At 31.8% G+C, this 17,306-nt stretch overlaps 1 protein-coding gene and 1 non-coding gene across 2 annotated transcripts; one reads left to right on the forward strand and one right to left on the reverse strand.

The window, feature by feature from the left end:
• Nucleotides 1–861: 861 nt before the first annotated feature.
• Nucleotides 862–3,313, reverse strand: LOC143622383 (cytochrome P450 83B1-like). The gene is made up of 2 exons (XM_077093555.1): nt 2,233–3,313; nt 862–1,511 (listed from the first exon to the last, which is right to left on the reverse strand). Exons 1-2 carry the CDS (start codon nt 3,115–3,117, stop codon nt 897–899), a joined length of 1,500 nt encoding a protein of 499 aa, XP_076949670.1. The 5' UTR covers nt 3,118–3,313; the 3' UTR covers nt 862–896.
• A 12,907-nt stretch (nt 3,314–16,220) lies between these two features.
• On the forward strand, nt 16,221–16,377 carry LOC143622403 (U1 spliceosomal RNA). The gene has a single exon (XR_013151695.1). It is a non-coding gene; the product is annotated as a U1 spliceosomal RNA (small nuclear RNA).
• Nucleotides 16,378–17,306: the final 929 nt, after the last annotated feature.

The raw sequence follows: 17,306 nt of genomic DNA on the forward strand, positions 1-17,306 counted from the left end.
TCCTGTTCAGGTTTTCTCTTAAGCGTCTATTTCACGATCCCAGTTCCATAACTAAATAGTTTCCCGGTTAATTGATAACTGAAACTTAGGGGATTCTAGTCTAGGTGGTTGTTCATCATCATCTGAATTAAGTCCAAGTTCTAAGTTTAGCCGTCTTTAGTTTTCTTAATTAGTTTAATTTAGTTTAAAATTAGTTTATTAGTAAAACCCCCTTTAAGCAAATAATAATAAATAAGTCGTGTCTGTAGTTGAGTCTAATTAGCTAGTAAACGTAATTTAAAGAGTCTTGTGGGTTCGATATCCGGACTTACTTAGCTGTACTAGAGTCGACCGGTTCACTTGCCGGTTAGTAGTTTAGTTAAGTTTAAGAGTCTAGAATTTATTACTTAGTGTCTAGATTAACGTATTTTTATTAGACTACTTTTAGCACATCACTCACGCCGGAGGGTGGTTACGGGAAGACCCCCCATCGTGTCCTTCCTGTAACAAGACTCACGGTAATCTGTTTTGCAGGCTGTTAGCTTGGATCTGACTTCATCGTTGTTCAGTAAACTCACATATGGGGTAAACGTAAGTTCGGACTATCCAGTTCGGACTTGTATTTCTTCATATACTAATATTAGAGGCACATGAACAACAAAAACGTAGGAACAAAACAAATTATTGGAACCAAACACCCTTCTTTGAACTGTTTAATAGAAAATTATACTACTCGAATACTAGCCTATCATGACTTCAGTTTATAAACAACTAAACAATACTAGATAACTCAAACTAAACCAATAGATAAACATGTACTATTAACGACCTTCATTTTTATTATTCTTTTATTTTATTATCTCGTTTTAACGAGGAGATATCCACATAAAAATGAAATGTTACAAGAGTACAATAACTTAGTTTTTAGAATCAAGGCTAGGAACAAGACACAATGCGTTTTTCTTGTGAAGAACTAGTCCCGGAGTCGTCAATGTGTCAATATCCCCCGCCTTCATCCCATTAGGCAAGTTCCACTCAAATGCGTAGATAAGATTCGAAAGGATCAATTCCATTGTCTTAGCTCTGAGTGACATGCCAGGGCACCCTCTTCGACCCGACCCAAATGGGATGAACTCGAAGTCCAAACCTTTGTAATCAATATTGCTTCCCGTAAACCTCTCTGAATGAAACTCATTAGGGTTTTCCCAAGTTTTAGGGTCACGCCCTATGGCCCACACATTGACATAAACCATAGTGTTTTTGGGTATTATGTATCCGGCTAAAACACATTTATCAATGGTTTCATGTGGCACCAAAAGAGGTGCAACCGGGTATAATCTTAGTGATTCTTTTATTACTGCCTTTAGATAATTGAGCATTTGTATGTCATCTTCTTCAACCTTCCCTTTGTTTCCTACAATTTTCATCACCTCTTGTTTAACCATTTTCAAAGCTTTTGGGTTCTTGATAAGCAAAGTCATAGCCCACACCACAGTCGATGCAACCGTTTCGGTCCCTGCCAAAAAGATATCCTGCAAAATAGTGTCGACATATTTAGCAATCATTTGTGCGACCATGGTAACAGAATATAGAGCATGTTTGGGATTGAGTTTGAAAAATACTTATTGGCTTATTGGCTTTTCCAAAAAGCCATTTTGAAAAGCCAGGATTTGATGCTTTTGAAAACTGCTTTTTAACCATTTCAAAAAGATAAAATAAGAAAGATTTTTGTGATTACCAAACACATTTTCACTTATTAGCTTTTTGAAAACACCAATAAGCCAATAAGCATTTTTCAAACTCAATCCCAAACATGCTCATAGAAGTTCTTTACTCCTAATATCATTAAGCTCACAAGGCTGTTCACGAGCCGAGCCGATGTAAGGCGAGCTCCAGCTTGAATTTTAAACCAAGCTGAAAACTAGAGCTAGAGCTTGGGTAGGTTTTAAAAGTATTTGCTTAGTTTAGCTTGGCTCAGCGAAGTGGACCAGTAATGCAATGATGGTGGCTTAGGTCTGAAAGATTGAATGTCTTTTATTTGTATCAAAAAATATATTAAAAGTTGGGGTTTATTAGCGAGCTAAAGTTCCAAACGACCAAGCAAACCTTGGCTCGAGTTCGTCTCGTTTACAAGTCGACACAATCTTGGTTCAAGCTCGGCTTGTTTACAAGCCAAACATTTCAATTCAAGCGATCTTTTTTCAAGCTTTTTCTAAGCGGGCTTGAAGTCACGAGCTATTTCGATGGTCTTACCATTAGTATTGCTTTGATGTGATCAAAAGTGAGGCCAAATGAACACGAATCGTCTTTCTTGAGCCCAAGCAGGATATCAACGATATCATCTTGCAGCTTTGGCCTCTCGGGATTCAAATGCTCGTCAACAAGCTCTTGATAGAACTCATCCATGTCGTCGAAGTTCTTCTTTAGCCTAGCCATGCTTCCATTGAGATGATCAAGCCACCCCATCAACGGGAAATGATCCCTAAAATAGAAATTCACCAACACCGCTTGACACTCCAAAAGAAGCTCATGAAATCGGCTCATTTCTTGTCCTTGCCTCTTACCATACGCAATTCTACAAATGATAGTACTAGTAAGAGTCATTATCGTCTCGTTCAAATTAACCACCACTTCAATAGAACCTGGAGTAGCGATTTGTGATCTTATCCTATCGATCGTGAGAAAGACTTCTTTTTCACGATCAGGACGAAAAGATTGCACCCTATTTTGTGTGAACAGATGAAGGGTGCAAACCTTTCTCATTTCTCGCCAATAGTCATTATAAGGCGTTAAAACCAGACCCTTGTAGCCATAAGTGATCATCCGTTGCCCTGTAAAAACAGGCCTACTACAAAAGAGTGTGTCGTTTGTTTTCAACACTTCTTTTGCCATTTGTGCCGAAGAAACAACAACTGCTTGGACCCTACCAAGCCGCAAGGACATGAGGGGGCCGTAGAGTTTTGATAGTTGCCATAGGTGGTTGGAAAGGTGGTTGGTGCGCAGTTGGTGCAAGTTTCCGATTATCGGAAGGCCGGAAGGGCCTGGTGGAAGATTTGATCTAGGGTTTTTAATTTTGGTAATGATAGACACGAAGATTAGAGAGACGATTGCTAATATAATCACCTCAAACTCGGCCATTGTTACAATATTCTTGTCAAAGTTTGGTCATAATTTATACGAAAGTTCAGTACAGTTGATTATGTCTTAAAATCTTAAAGTCACCCATGTCGGAATGTACTATTTTATCTCAGTTCAATTATGTGAGAGCTACCATACAAAAATTATGTCATCCCCTCAATTTTTTTTGGCAGATTGTGTTAGGCAAAATGCCTTTGATACCTCTATTTTCTACAAACAATTAATTTCACGTTTATAATGCACATACATCATCAGGACTGACAGGAAGGACCAAAGAGAGTTTCAGTTGGCGTCGGTTATTATTATTATTATTATTTATTATTATTCCTTTTTTTTTCAAATATCTATCATTGACATGTATATACATTATACTAGCATTTTTAGTACCCGTATTCTTGTTTTTTTCTTTTTATATTTGTTATTTATAATATTATGAATATATTTTTTTTTTTGAATTTTAGTTTAATTTATTGTAAGGAAGTTTGAAATATTTAGACCTATTTTGATCCATTTATTTTTGGTTGTGTTTGTTTATGCTCATTGTTGAATAAAAGCATTGAATGACTTAATGTTTATATTTGCTCGTTTCTATTTATTTAAGTGTGTTTTTTTTATATTCGTGTATGCTTGTTTGTGCTCCTGTTTACGTTTGTTCATATATGTTCATTTATCTTTGTTCAATTATGTTCGTTTGTATTCATGAATGGTTCATCTAAATTTTAAATGAACGGACATTTAACCCGGGTTTGTATCAGACAACATTAAGATAAAAAAACTAAATCATACATGTTTTATTAAATCTAATATAGCATAGTATATTAGTAATTTGTCACAGTAACTACTGTTCGAGGCTTGGAATCAAGCCTTTGCGTAGTGGTGGTGGTATGAGTGATGTAGATGAAAACTGTTTGACCCAAATATGATTTCATAAATAAAAGAGGAGGTAAGGGGCGACCATATCTGAATCGGAGGCTGATAACCAGTGTTCATTCGATGATTTAGAAGAAATCCAACAAAGAATGGGCGGTTGATGTAAGTGACGATGGTGGTTGATGCATGAGAGGTTAGGTTAACGATGGTGGGTGGCGATCGGAAGTTAACCGGTGATGGGGATGATAGACCAACGACGAAGAATATGTAGATGAGAGAAATTAAATTAGGGTTTGATGATGAAAGGGGTTTACAAATAAATGAGATATTATAACCCGACCCCACCCAGATCCCGGGTGATCATGCACAATTGATACAACTTAACAGCGGAAGAAAATATAAACGTTTATGTAAAACTTTAAAATCCTCGAATACATCAAGTCATTATTTACAATAATACCAAAACCTAAGAACTTCTTGGTCTCAGATATCACTTAGTATCAAGTAGCTCTAAGATTTGCATCATGGTTCATCTATGATACGTATACTTCAAACGACGTTAACTATTGCTGATGGGCCCATGAGACACAATTTACAAAACATGTATATTAATAGTTATGCATACACAATATGGGTTATGGCAATCTTCGCCATATTGGCTATCCCATAACCAGTGTATAACAAGCATACTGACCCCAGTAGTGTCTCCACAACCATCTTGTGAGTATGGAATTCGTTACTGAGCGCATGTTTACTCTGTACTGGGCAACCCTGCCCTATTTCAGTTTTTCATAACTAATCCATTAAGTATACAACTATACAAGGATCCTTTGTACCCCACCGATATTTGCATATCGTAGCATTCTCATATTCCAGTTCGACAATATAAGTATACTATCACAGTTTAAAACTAGTCATGATAACTCACTAATATAATGGATGCCAATCCACATGTACCGTCCTTTGGTCTCATTACACGTTAAGGCAATCTAAGAGTAAGTGAGGTCGCACCTAACTAGGCATAGCCGTGATTTCCCTTGAGCAATCCAACATAGTTTAAACATGAGTGATTAGGCCATGTCTAGACAAAGTCAAGTCACTCAACACCTACCCAAGATACCTAAACCTTACTCTTAATATTATATAAATATACTAAATTATATTTTAAACTTAGAACTAAAATATCAGAAAAATAAGTGTGTACATTATTCTTTTAAGGGAAGATTGACTTAAATTAATGTGCGACAATTCAATATTTATATATATTATTTATAAAACATATTAGATGGACAAAATGGTAATTTAAGCCTATCACATTCTCTCTCATGGAGACGCCGTTATATCAATGCTCGTTAAGTCTTTGACCAACTCTCCGACAATTCTCCTATCTCCGGCACATTCAATGCATGTCCGTTATCAGCGTGTATTCAAGTCGACATTCATTTATGACCATGTAACCGTAAAAGTCTTTGGTTGCTCCCTTCAATTATGCCTGTCCCCTCATCCAAAAAACCTAAAGCATATGGACAACATGCATACTCATCTTCTTCTTCGCTTGGCTCGTCGTCCTCTCCGTTTTCGGTGTTCCTCTTGCATGGCATGGACTAGACACCGTCAATCTCTCTCATGCTCTTGTCATTCATTTTATTTTTACAGCGTAATTTGAGCCAGTTTTCTAGGGTTCTGTTTGTTATGTTGAATTCTTATGTAACCCGATGGATGGTGATTCAATTATAAGTCCTTTCAATTATGATTGTCGTTCAGTGATAGGTTCCAATTATGATTTATGATTGACACTCAATGATAGGTTCCAATTAAACTCCCTAATCATCAAACCGACGGGAATTGAATTGCTTATGGTGGTTTGGGTACTTACCTGAACGTTGGTCTACCCAAACTTGCTAACAGTAAGTGACATTTTTCCTGGTTTGTAACTGCATTAATTTTCATTTTTTGTTGCTCGCTGAAATGCCGGTATTCATGACTTAATTTGCTGTACTTTCTAGTAACCAAAATTAAATTTTAAACCATACACAGTGTGTTTTGGATGCAGGTAGGTGTTGCTATTATGGATGTTGGATAGGTGAAAAGTTTGATGCAACAAATGTGGTATGCAAATATATGTGGTATGCACTATTTTAGATTGTAAATTTATTTAAATAAATTACATGTATTTATGTAAATGTTGTGCATGATCTTTCAGGTTCAGACACCCGTTGTATGTGGTATTGCATCCTTGGGGAATGACCACATAGAAATTCTAGGATAGTCTTTGGCCTACTTATGTTCAGATATCACTCATATTTTGATTAATCAATTGATGCATACTTATGTTATATAAAATGATCAGCTACTTTGTGTTGCTCCGTAAACTTTTTGGCGTATCAGATATCTTTCCTCCCAGTTCTTCTATTACTTGGGCAAATAGAGCATAGTAATACACAATCTGTAACGTTCTCGTTAGTATGTAGTACTTTTAATATTGCATTTTAATTAAGATTCAGTATCATTAATAATGTCTATATTCTAAATGCATGGGGGCTGCGAAATTATTAACTCTGATGATTGGACAACATCTTTGCCTTTTACATTTCACAGCGGGGATATTAGTCGGTATGATCTTTACTTCGTTTGAAAATGTGAAATATGATTACAAAAACAGTTTATCAAGGTAATATCAGGTGTTGGCTTGGTTTGCAGAATCCTATTTGATGCTTTTGCTACTGCTGTGTTTTTCAAGTTTGTGGTGTTCTCAACGTTTGAGAGGAGAGATGCCTGCATGAAAAAAAGAAGAAAGCCAAAAATATTATTTTCCACACCCAAAACAACTTTTTTTTATGCGACTCATTTGAGTTGGCAGGTTTAGGGTTAATTACGCCCAACTGTAAAACTCGCCGAAGTTGAGAGGTAATTAATCCAACGCTTTCAACTCTTTGACTTGTAATTCTTTTGGTAAAAAGTTGGTCAGGTTGGTAATAGGTCAAACCAAAATTAAAATTAAAATTAATTTATTTCGACAATCGTACAACTTGTACATGTCAAAACAGGTCGACCTGGCTTCCCTCGAGTCACCTGTCCAAATTTTTTAAAATAATTAGCATAGCAAGTGAGACTATTAGCAAGCTTTATGCATTCAACAATTTAGTTTGCTGGACTTGACTAGTTTGACTGGATTTATTGCGTAGCAGTTTTGATGCACATGTGTGCTTTTCCTTGACAACATGCTGATTTTGTACATATTTTTAAAAAGATTCTAAAACGTTAATCTACAAGTAATCAAGTATAAATTGTATTTGTGTTTATTCCTTATAAATCTCTCTTTATGATTGAAGTATGTACTAAAATTAGAGAGTTGGTAAATGATCTGCTTATTTCTCTTTCCAGCTTTTGATAAGAAGAAGTCATCCTTAAATGTGGAACTTTTAATTTTTAAGAGTTTTTAGTCCCCGCAAAATTATCTTTTTATAGAAAAACGAAATTCAACCAATAAGTTTTGTTTGAACATACAATTATCCTTGGCATCCGCATGCAGTATCTCCATATGACCTTGCCCTGTTATATATAGAAATAATCCAGTTTGACAAACTCATATGCAAACATTTAGAGTGTTTATCTATGCAATGTTAGTTACTTAGTTATCCATTAGTTCGTGCAGTATCATCTTGTACCTTTCTATATTCATATAGTCAGCACTTGTACCACTTGTTCTTTTGTTATTTTGCTTTCTATATAAGTGTTGTCCCATTTTAATTATAAATCAATACTAACTACAACAGTTACTTCACTACATGCTTCAACAATTTTAAAACATAACTACTTTTGCCTTTAAATTAAATGTTAAGCAGCACATTGTTATAAGTTTTTTTTTTTACACGGGCTGCTTTGACAAGTATTTTGGGCCAGATTATAAGAACTTTATGTGTCAAATTTTAATCAATATTAAACTTGCGTTTTTTTAGTGGCAATATGAATTTTCAAATGAAATAATCCTGCAGATTTTGCAGTTTTATGCATCAAAAATTTAGACTCGGGCAAGTTTAAATGGGTCGAATTTGCACATTTTCTGTCTTTAGTTCTAATATTAATAGTGAAGAAAAAAATCGATTGCTATAGGTTTATATTTATACTGGTTGGTTTAGCTAAAATCTTGGAGAAAATTATCAATACTAGGAAGGCAAATGAGGTGCCTTTCTTTTCTTAAAACACGTGACTATAAAAGAAGCTCTCGATGAATCATTGACTGACCTATGCACTTGTCGACAATGCGGGAGAAACTTAGAAAGTTGAAATATAAAAGTCGGGGTGCGTTTAGGCATGAAATTTGGCAAATTACATACAGTGCTCATAAGTACAGCAATGGAAGGAATTCAGGAACCCGCCATTGGCGAACCAGCTTTTGGAGCTATCTGATTTCTTGTAATCTAAAAATGATGAACTCTTGACTGAAGCCGATTCATATATAGAGGAATGAATGTGATGTGTTTGTAGAAGTGTAAATGATACCCTGTAGTTTAGTCAAAGGGTAAAAGTATAATTTCGCACTCATGAGATGATGGTTATGGTTGTAATTTGAGACTTTGTATCTATGTTGAATATAGTTGCATGCTTTGTAAACCATTTGGTTTTGTACTTTTTAAATGATGGTGGAAAATAAGGTGGAAAATTTTAAACAATTGGCATACCTTTTGAATGACTATAACAATTGTTAACGTATTATGCAAAATGTTAGTTACTTAGTTATCCATTAGTTCGTGTAAAATGAGGTTGAAAATTTTAAACAATTGGCATACCTTTTGGTTTTTTACTTTTTAAATGGTGTAAAATGAAGTTGAAAATTTTAAATCATTGGCATACCTAAATTCTAACTTTATTTTAACAAACTAAATATTACACAATAGGGATCAAACCCCTAACCCCTAATAACATGCTTTAACCATCTTATCATCTCACCAAATTGAAAATGGCATATCTAAATTGACATGCCTTTTTATAATATTCTTTACTAGTTTAGAGCCCGAGTAATACACGGGATTCTCAAACTTTAAAATAAATAAGATTAATTATTTGAAAGAAATAAACAACATTAATTAAAGGTGAAAGATAAATCTAGTATATATATAAAAAAAGTTTAAAATATAAAATTTACAAATTTGAGAAAATCTCTTACATAAACTTTTTGTATTAACTTATTTGTGAAGATGAACAAATGAATATGGAATGTATTAAATAGATGTATGGATGTAATGTATTCGGATCCAGAATTTGCGAATAAGGGATGAAATCGTTTATTGAAGTTAACTAATATTGATTGGTGGATAATTTTGGTATGAATTCAAATTTCAATCATGATTTATAAATTAATTTTGATTGATTTACAAATTTGATTTAAGCAAGCCTACAAAATCGACCACCACCTTATTTAACGACAACAAATCAAATTCATCATCAAGATGATTTTTCCTTTAATTAGTTCCATTATTAAGTTAGAAATCTTCTTCCTCGTTCAAAATGATATTGAAATTATCCAATGATTATAGAAAATTTTGTTGTCTTTTTTATTTAGATGAGTTTCTTTATTTATTTTTTTTAATTAGAAGAAGATGTAAATTTATTGGCACGAAAGAAATTAGTAGGTTTCAAAATTCTCTTATTTTTGATATAATTTTTAGCTCACTTTAGAACAAACATTAGAATTTTTTTTATAATAAAGTATTTTATATATTTGTAAACAGAATGTAAATATAAAAAAATGAAGAATATAAACTTTTTTTTTGTTTATGGGTATTTCTACTCAGTTAATTATTATGATTACTTTATATATACGTATAATTAAACACAATAGACGGAGTTTTTATTAATTTAATTAAGTTTTATGTTTGACTATTAGTAGTTGTTCCCAAATATTGTTTTATTTAATTGGTGTACGATATGTAAAATTTTAAAACCATTTATATTCGGTTTTGTTTTTTAATAGTTTCTTAAAATAAATAACAATCTTAAATTATCAAACATTAATATCATTATTAAAAATATCTAGAATTAAGGAGATTGGAGATTAGAATTTAGGAGGAAAAAATGATCAAGAATCAATGTTGGACTGATATGTGGCAACCAGTATTTTCTTTTATTAGTATAGTAAGATAAGATTTCAAAATCTTATAGTTTTAATTAAAATATTTAGTGTGCTTTTTATGTTGATTACTATATTTACTTACATTTTTTATTAGAGGTTTACTTAATTTAGATGAGTTTATTAGATTTGGGTTGTTTACATATTTAAGAGCTTTACTAATTATTAGTTTTATAAAAAAGATTGATGGATTAGCAATAATATCAGCGAAGGATGATATGTAAAGCAAATCACTCGTAGATATTTGATCCAACAATTTGTAGCAAGGAACTATAGGTAACAAATTGTTAACGTATTATGCAAAAGTAGAAACATGCCACTTTCATTTAATTTTATTAAAAACGTCATAGAGTTATGTCTTGTCCAAAGTTAACTCATTAGATCAAACTCTAATCAAAATAGTTTTGTTTCTTATTCAACCTTATATGTCATTTGTTCATTTATACAGTCCATGAGTTTAATTAAGCCCGACCAAATTCCCGTTGCAACCCTGCTGCAGCGTGCGGGATCTACCACTAGTATATAATGAAAACCTAATAGTCATCGTTGTTGAGTCAGTTTTCTTAGGTAGGTTTAAATCTTAAATATGAAGATTTCATTGAATAACTTTTACTAACTTTCCACACCAACATGTATTATATTATTAGCTTTTGAGCTCGTGTAGCACACGAGATGATCTAAATAATAAAGTAACAAGTAAAGAAAATAATTACATAATGTATATGAAAAAATGTATTACATCTATGCTTGTATCTATATTATGTGTAGATAAATTGATTTTATTTATCTCACAAATGATTTTTTTTTCAAAAAAAAAAGAGCTTAAAAAGAGCACCCAAAAAAATGCATGTGCAAAAACATACCCAAGAATGTTCCTTATATTGGAAATTTCATTCTCGATATCATATATGTATAATTGAAATAATTTTGGCTATGAACCAATTTTGTGCAGAAGACTTCTCATACAATAATAAGCTAAATGAATGGTTAATTTTATTGATATATTTATCAATTTACCACCCATATAAGGAAAGGAGAACATTAAATTGAAGCGAAGAATGCTCTTCAAGAACAACTTGCTTTTTTAAGTTACATCATGAAAAATATTTTAATAAATTTGAGGGGGGGCATGGCAACATAAAGAATTACATGCTAACATGTGTCAATTTTGTGAATGTTTTGCTTCACTTAAGCATAGTTTTGAATGACATGTTTCACATACAATATTCTGATCACCATCGAAAAAAATTTAATGCTAACACAAATGTTTCAAATTTGATAAAAGTTAGAAGTATTGATAAGCCTGGAGGTGGTATGTCGGAAGTGTTCGTCATATTTTCTTAAATTTAAATAGTCGAGTGAAAAATAGCCAATTTTCCAAATCCCGAAGACTCTTTCCAAAAATGCCACTGATGATAAATTTGAAACACGAATTACATTTAAAATTCTAACTTTCATATGTTTGACATTTCAAGTCAACACTAACAAAGTTGACGATAAATCTATTTACGTTTTCAAAATTTTAAAAATAATCAGATTACCCATTTGACCCGTCACAAATTTTGAGTCAAATGTAGTTAACTTGTACCAAATAATCTATTTACCAACTTTTGACCCGTAACAATCAAACTAAAGTTCTGCAAAAAAAACCCGAAACAATCCTTGATAAAAAAAAACCAAGAAATTAAATATCATAAACTTTGTTATATATGAAAGTGATTAGTATATATTATCCTTATATTTTAACATATATAGTTACTAAATTAATTGAAAAAAATAAATAGATAGATTTAAAGCATATATTTATAATTTTTAACTTTATATAAAAATTTACAAAAAAAATCAATAGAATAATGGATTAATTTAAAAAAAATAGATCGACTTTTAAGCATGTATTTAATTTAATGATTAAAAAATTGCTTCACACAATGAAAGCGTATTGTTTTTTTCTTTACAATCCTAAACAATGTATATAGTATAATATGTTACGATAACATTTGAAATTATATTATTTTCAATATTTAACAAACATGGTTTGTTGTTTACTTTTGCATTTGATCAAATCTGTTTTGGAATTTTAACAGTGTATAACAGTATAATATGCAAATATTTATTTTTATATAAAATGTATAAATATAATATTAATAGAATGTAAAAGAAAAATGAATAATTATTGATCTATGACATATATTAGGGTCAAATAATATCTTAGTTTAGAAGGAAAAAGAGTTATAAGGTTTAACCACAAAGCGAAAAGTGTCTACAATTATTTTTTTTATTAGAAGAGTAGGATATGATAGAATAGGATAGAATTATTATTATTATTATTAGGAAAATTGGATTTTAATAATCCCAATTTTCTGTTATTGACCGGTAATAATCCCAACTTTGTTTATTCCCACAAGTGGTCCTAAATTTAAAAAAGTTGACTCTCAATGGTCCCCTGTTAAAAAAAACCTAACGGCGTTAAGTTTTTTCCGAATTTCAAACTTATTTTTTAGGGTCAATTGATGTAAAACTTAGCTCCAAACGATACTCCAAACAGCTTAATTTTTGTTAATGTTAAATTCAAACACCCGATTTGAAGCACTAATCAAGCTATTTGAATCATCATTTCGAGCTAAGTTTTACGCTAAGCGACTCGTATCTTCCTTCCGATCTAAAAGCTCTAATAAATCAGTTTGAAATTCAGAAAAAACTTAACGCCGTTAGATTTTTTTTAACAAGGGACCATTGAGCGCTAACTTTTTTAAATTTGAGACCACTGGTGGGAATAAATAAAGTTTGGATTATTATTGGCAAATAACAGAAAGTTGGGATTATTAAATTCCAATTTTCTTATTATTATTATTATTATTATTATTATTATTTATTTTGGTTTGCTCTCTTACGTACACAAAAGCACCATTAAATTTGTGACTTTTGTCATAAAATTTTTAAATTTATTTATTAATATATTTTTATTATTATTAAGTAGGGAGCTTTTAGGAGCTTCAAGTTTAAAACTTTAAAAAAAACTCATACTCAATAAAAAACTTTCCTTGGTTAAAGGAGCTTAAAGCTTTTAGGTTAGGAGAAAAAGCTCCATATTTAAACGCTACTATTATAACATCCCGTCTTTAAGCAGAATACACCCGGGTGTAACTTATAAATCACTCATAAGCTCGTAACGCTATTAAAGCTACAATAATTATATTTATTTCATTTCATAGCATAACAAGTACACAGATTGTTCATAAAGTAAAAGAGACTATACAATTTATGGGATATAAATTTTATCGGTCAAATTTATAAAGTCTAACGAAATACAATAATAATAATATAATATTATATTAACGTTTTCCGCGAAAGCTTGACGGGTAAGAGAAGTAGGACTTTTTGACGAAGGATGATAAAGCATAATTTATAAATAATTTTATCTAAGTTAAAATAATTTTGTTTGATTAAATAAGATTTTTACTAACTTAATTTGATCTATACAATATTGAAAAATGATTAAAAAATAATAAGCAAAACAAAAGGGAAATACCCGTTCAGACCCGTCACTAGGACCAAAGCCATATGGATGACCAACTAAGCCAGCTTGATAGTTTGTTAAAATATCAAAACAGATTGAATAAATATACTTTCTCAAGATCACCATCTTCCTTTAAACCCTAGAATCCAATCTGATTAATCCTTTCCATGTTCGTCAAAATTATGTTAGGGGTTATAACCGTCGGCCAAAACTAAATATAAACCATATAAAGATTACCCGATAAGATGATGCTTTGATGGTGAACGCGAGCTCTCCAGAAAAAGACTTCGGACGATCAATTACGAATCACAGAGGAGATTTTAGACTAATTTAATGGTTGGTACGAGTTTAGACTGATGTTTGCGGCCTATAAGTACTATTAATTGAAATAATTAGTGTTAAAGGCTCGTTAATGGATTAAACATGAAGTCCGGCCAGCGGTTAGTCGATTAATTTGCACCATTCAGGTCGTTAAAACGTAATTAAAGTGTTAACAAAAGGTTGTTAACGAAGTCTAAGGCCGTTACAAATCGTTAAGTAAATAACAAGATGCGTTTGACTGGATTACTTAGATGTTTGCGGCCTATAAGTACTATTAATTGAAATAATTAGTGTTAAAGGCTCGTTAATGGATTAAACATGAAGTCCGGCCAGCGGTTAGTCGATTAATTTGCACCATTCAGGTCGTTAAAACGTAATTAAAGTGTTAACAAAAGGTTGTTAACGAAGTCTAAGGCCGTTACAAATCGTTAAGTAAATAACAAGATGCGTTTGACTGGATTACTTAGCTCGCCGGAGCCGTTTTCGGTGGATTCCGGCTGCTTGCCGGAAAAACGTGGCTAGGACTGGGTGGGGTTAGGGTTTTGATTTATTATTATTATTTTAAAATAATTTACACATCTGGCCCTCTAAGTTTCTAATTTTTTTAAGAAGGGAAATTAACATAACTTAACACATTAACCCTTAACTTTCAAGTTGTTTTTAAGATAAGAACTAAAATATATTTTCATATTAATCCCTTAACATTGAGATGTGTTAGAAACGTAATAAGAGGTTATAAAACTTGGATATTTATTTCATTATACCCGATTAGTCTATAAGTCGTTTAAAATCTCGAAAATTTGTTGTTTGAACAAAATGAATTGAAAGCGAACAACCGATAAACGTGAATCATCAAAAATGTTATATTACTAATAAGCGATAAACAATAATACATTGAAGTGATAAACCTGGTCGGTTTAACGAAGACAAATACAATTACGAATAATAAACATTGACGAATGTCAAATAAAATACGTGAAACGAAACTTGAGAATATAATATATATATATATATGACAAATACAATTACAAATAATAAACATTGACTAATGTCAAATAAAATACGTGAAACGAAACTCGAGAATATAATATATATATATATATATATATACATACATACATATATATATACATATATATATATATATATAAACAAAACTGAAAATTCGAAACGGATCGGGTTTTCGGGCTTGAAAAGTAACGAATTTTTACAACTACTACTACTAGCGTTTGAGTAAAAGCTACAAGCTTTTATATTTGAATTTATAAGTTTGGTACTTGAACTTCTATCAACTTTTGTTAATTTATATAATAGTTACATATTTAACCATTATTCAAAACTAACTACCTCCACGATTTTTTAAGAGACCATAACTTTTTCACATATTAATATTTATTTAAGAAGAGTACATCATAAAAACGAGCGTTTTATTCCCTTTAATTTGAGTATGATATTGCTCTACTTCTATAACTTAAAAAAATTAACATACTACGTGATTACTGGTTAGGATCGGCAATAAGTTGAGTCAAGCGAGCTCGGGCCATGTGTAAGACCAAATTAGGGTCGGAACGAGTCGATACAAAAAGGGTTAATTTAGTTCGGTTCGTGTTAGTACGGTTTTGAGTCGAAGGGGGTCTAGTCAGAACATATTTCAGATTTGAATAGTGTCGGGTCGGAAAGGGATTCGGATCAAAACTGGTTGGTTTAAAAAATTAACTATTTGAAATTATTGTATATTTCTGCTTTGCTTATTTATTTTCGCCACTGGTTACACACTTACTGCATTTGCATGAATTACACGTCTACATTGGGTTATGTGTGCGCTGTCATCAGGTGAATCATCTACTGATACTGATTATGCGGTTGATATCAGGTTGCGCGCCCACTCTACTACACTGCGCTGGTACCCAACTAGTTTATGAAAAGCTCTAGCTACTCTGCTAAAAACCTAAATATATCTAAAAAGCTACAGCTACAGCTATCAGCTTGCAGCCACCAGCTAGTTTTGCCAATCATGATACAAGTTACTTGTCTGGAAACCTCAATTCTCAATTAGACAATTTTACTCGTTACTTACTCGTTTAACAATACTTGAAATATAAGTTGTGCGTATTTTTAGTTTTACCCACAAAACAGGGTGTACACTTATTTAAGGGCTATCCAGGTAAGACCAATGACCCATGAAAATTATTGTTTTATGATGAAAGAGTTTCACAATAGTATGAGATATTATAACCCGTTTAAGGGCTTTTCTAGGTTGGATGGCCACTTACTTGGACCGGGTCAATGGATGATCAAGAATGTTCACGGCCTAAGTTGGTGAAGCTCCATTACACTTAGGAGAGGTGTCCGCCTAAGGTCGGCCCAAGTGGTCGAGCCTACGTCAAAATATTAGGTTGGATGACTACTTTAAATTTTTATATAACACTTATTTGTATGTATAAAAGAGGTTCACTATAGTCTTAAGTTATTGTGAGAAAAAAAATCTAAATCGTTTTATCTTTTCTGTCGGTTTAATTTTATAAGAACTTTTACTTTCTACACATGATACATACAACCTACACATGTTTTAAATAAACAAGTTTTTTTATGCATTTTTTTATAATGTTAGAATAGATGAATAAACATTATAGTTTAACCAAATTTTTGTATTTAAAAGTTTTCAAAAATTGAAAAAAAGAATTTTTCCCTTTTCTTTTTTATTTCACAAAAATATCTTCTTGTTTAATTCTTCCCCTATATTATTTATTATACTTAACAAATAAGTAAATATGTTTGCCACATGACACATTTCTATAACCCAAATATAAATATTTTCCCACTTCATTGCTAATTTTGTTTAAAGTAATTAGTCAACTAACTATGCAAGTTACCAAGTAGCTTTTTGCCATGAAATATATTGAAAGATGGAAGAAGGTATACACCCTTTCCTTTGTCTTGATTAACAATTTAAGTGCTTTTCTTAATTGTGAAAGTGTGATTCATGTTATTAACTGCAATGCATTACATAAATATATATCCGTCTTTATAGAGCCCATAAATAAGTTAATAACCATGAACTAATGGCAAGTGCCTTCTAAGAGGCATGCAAAGCATAAGCAGTGTTTTTATCTTTAGTATCATGACATCACATAGAAGCATAAAGAAGATTACGTTTGAATTGTGGAACACGTTTAACATGATGAAGCGAAAGATTTTTATCAAGTGCATTTGGTTAGGGCTGTCAGTTAGTGTTTTAAAGTGTTTAACATGATAGAGACAAAGCGATTAACACAAGTATCAAACATGAAAACGACTCGTTTAACAATTGACTTTGGTGGTTTGAGCATGATACTTATACGCTTTTATGTA

This window comes from Bidens hawaiensis, unplaced genomic scaffold, assembly GCF_021521415.1.
Source record: "Bidens hawaiensis isolate Kalapana, Puna unplaced genomic scaffold, B.hawaiensis_p1.1 tig00003126_1, whole genome shotgun sequence".
Taxonomy (NCBI): domain Eukaryota; kingdom Viridiplantae; phylum Streptophyta; class Magnoliopsida; order Asterales; family Asteraceae; genus Bidens; species Bidens hawaiensis.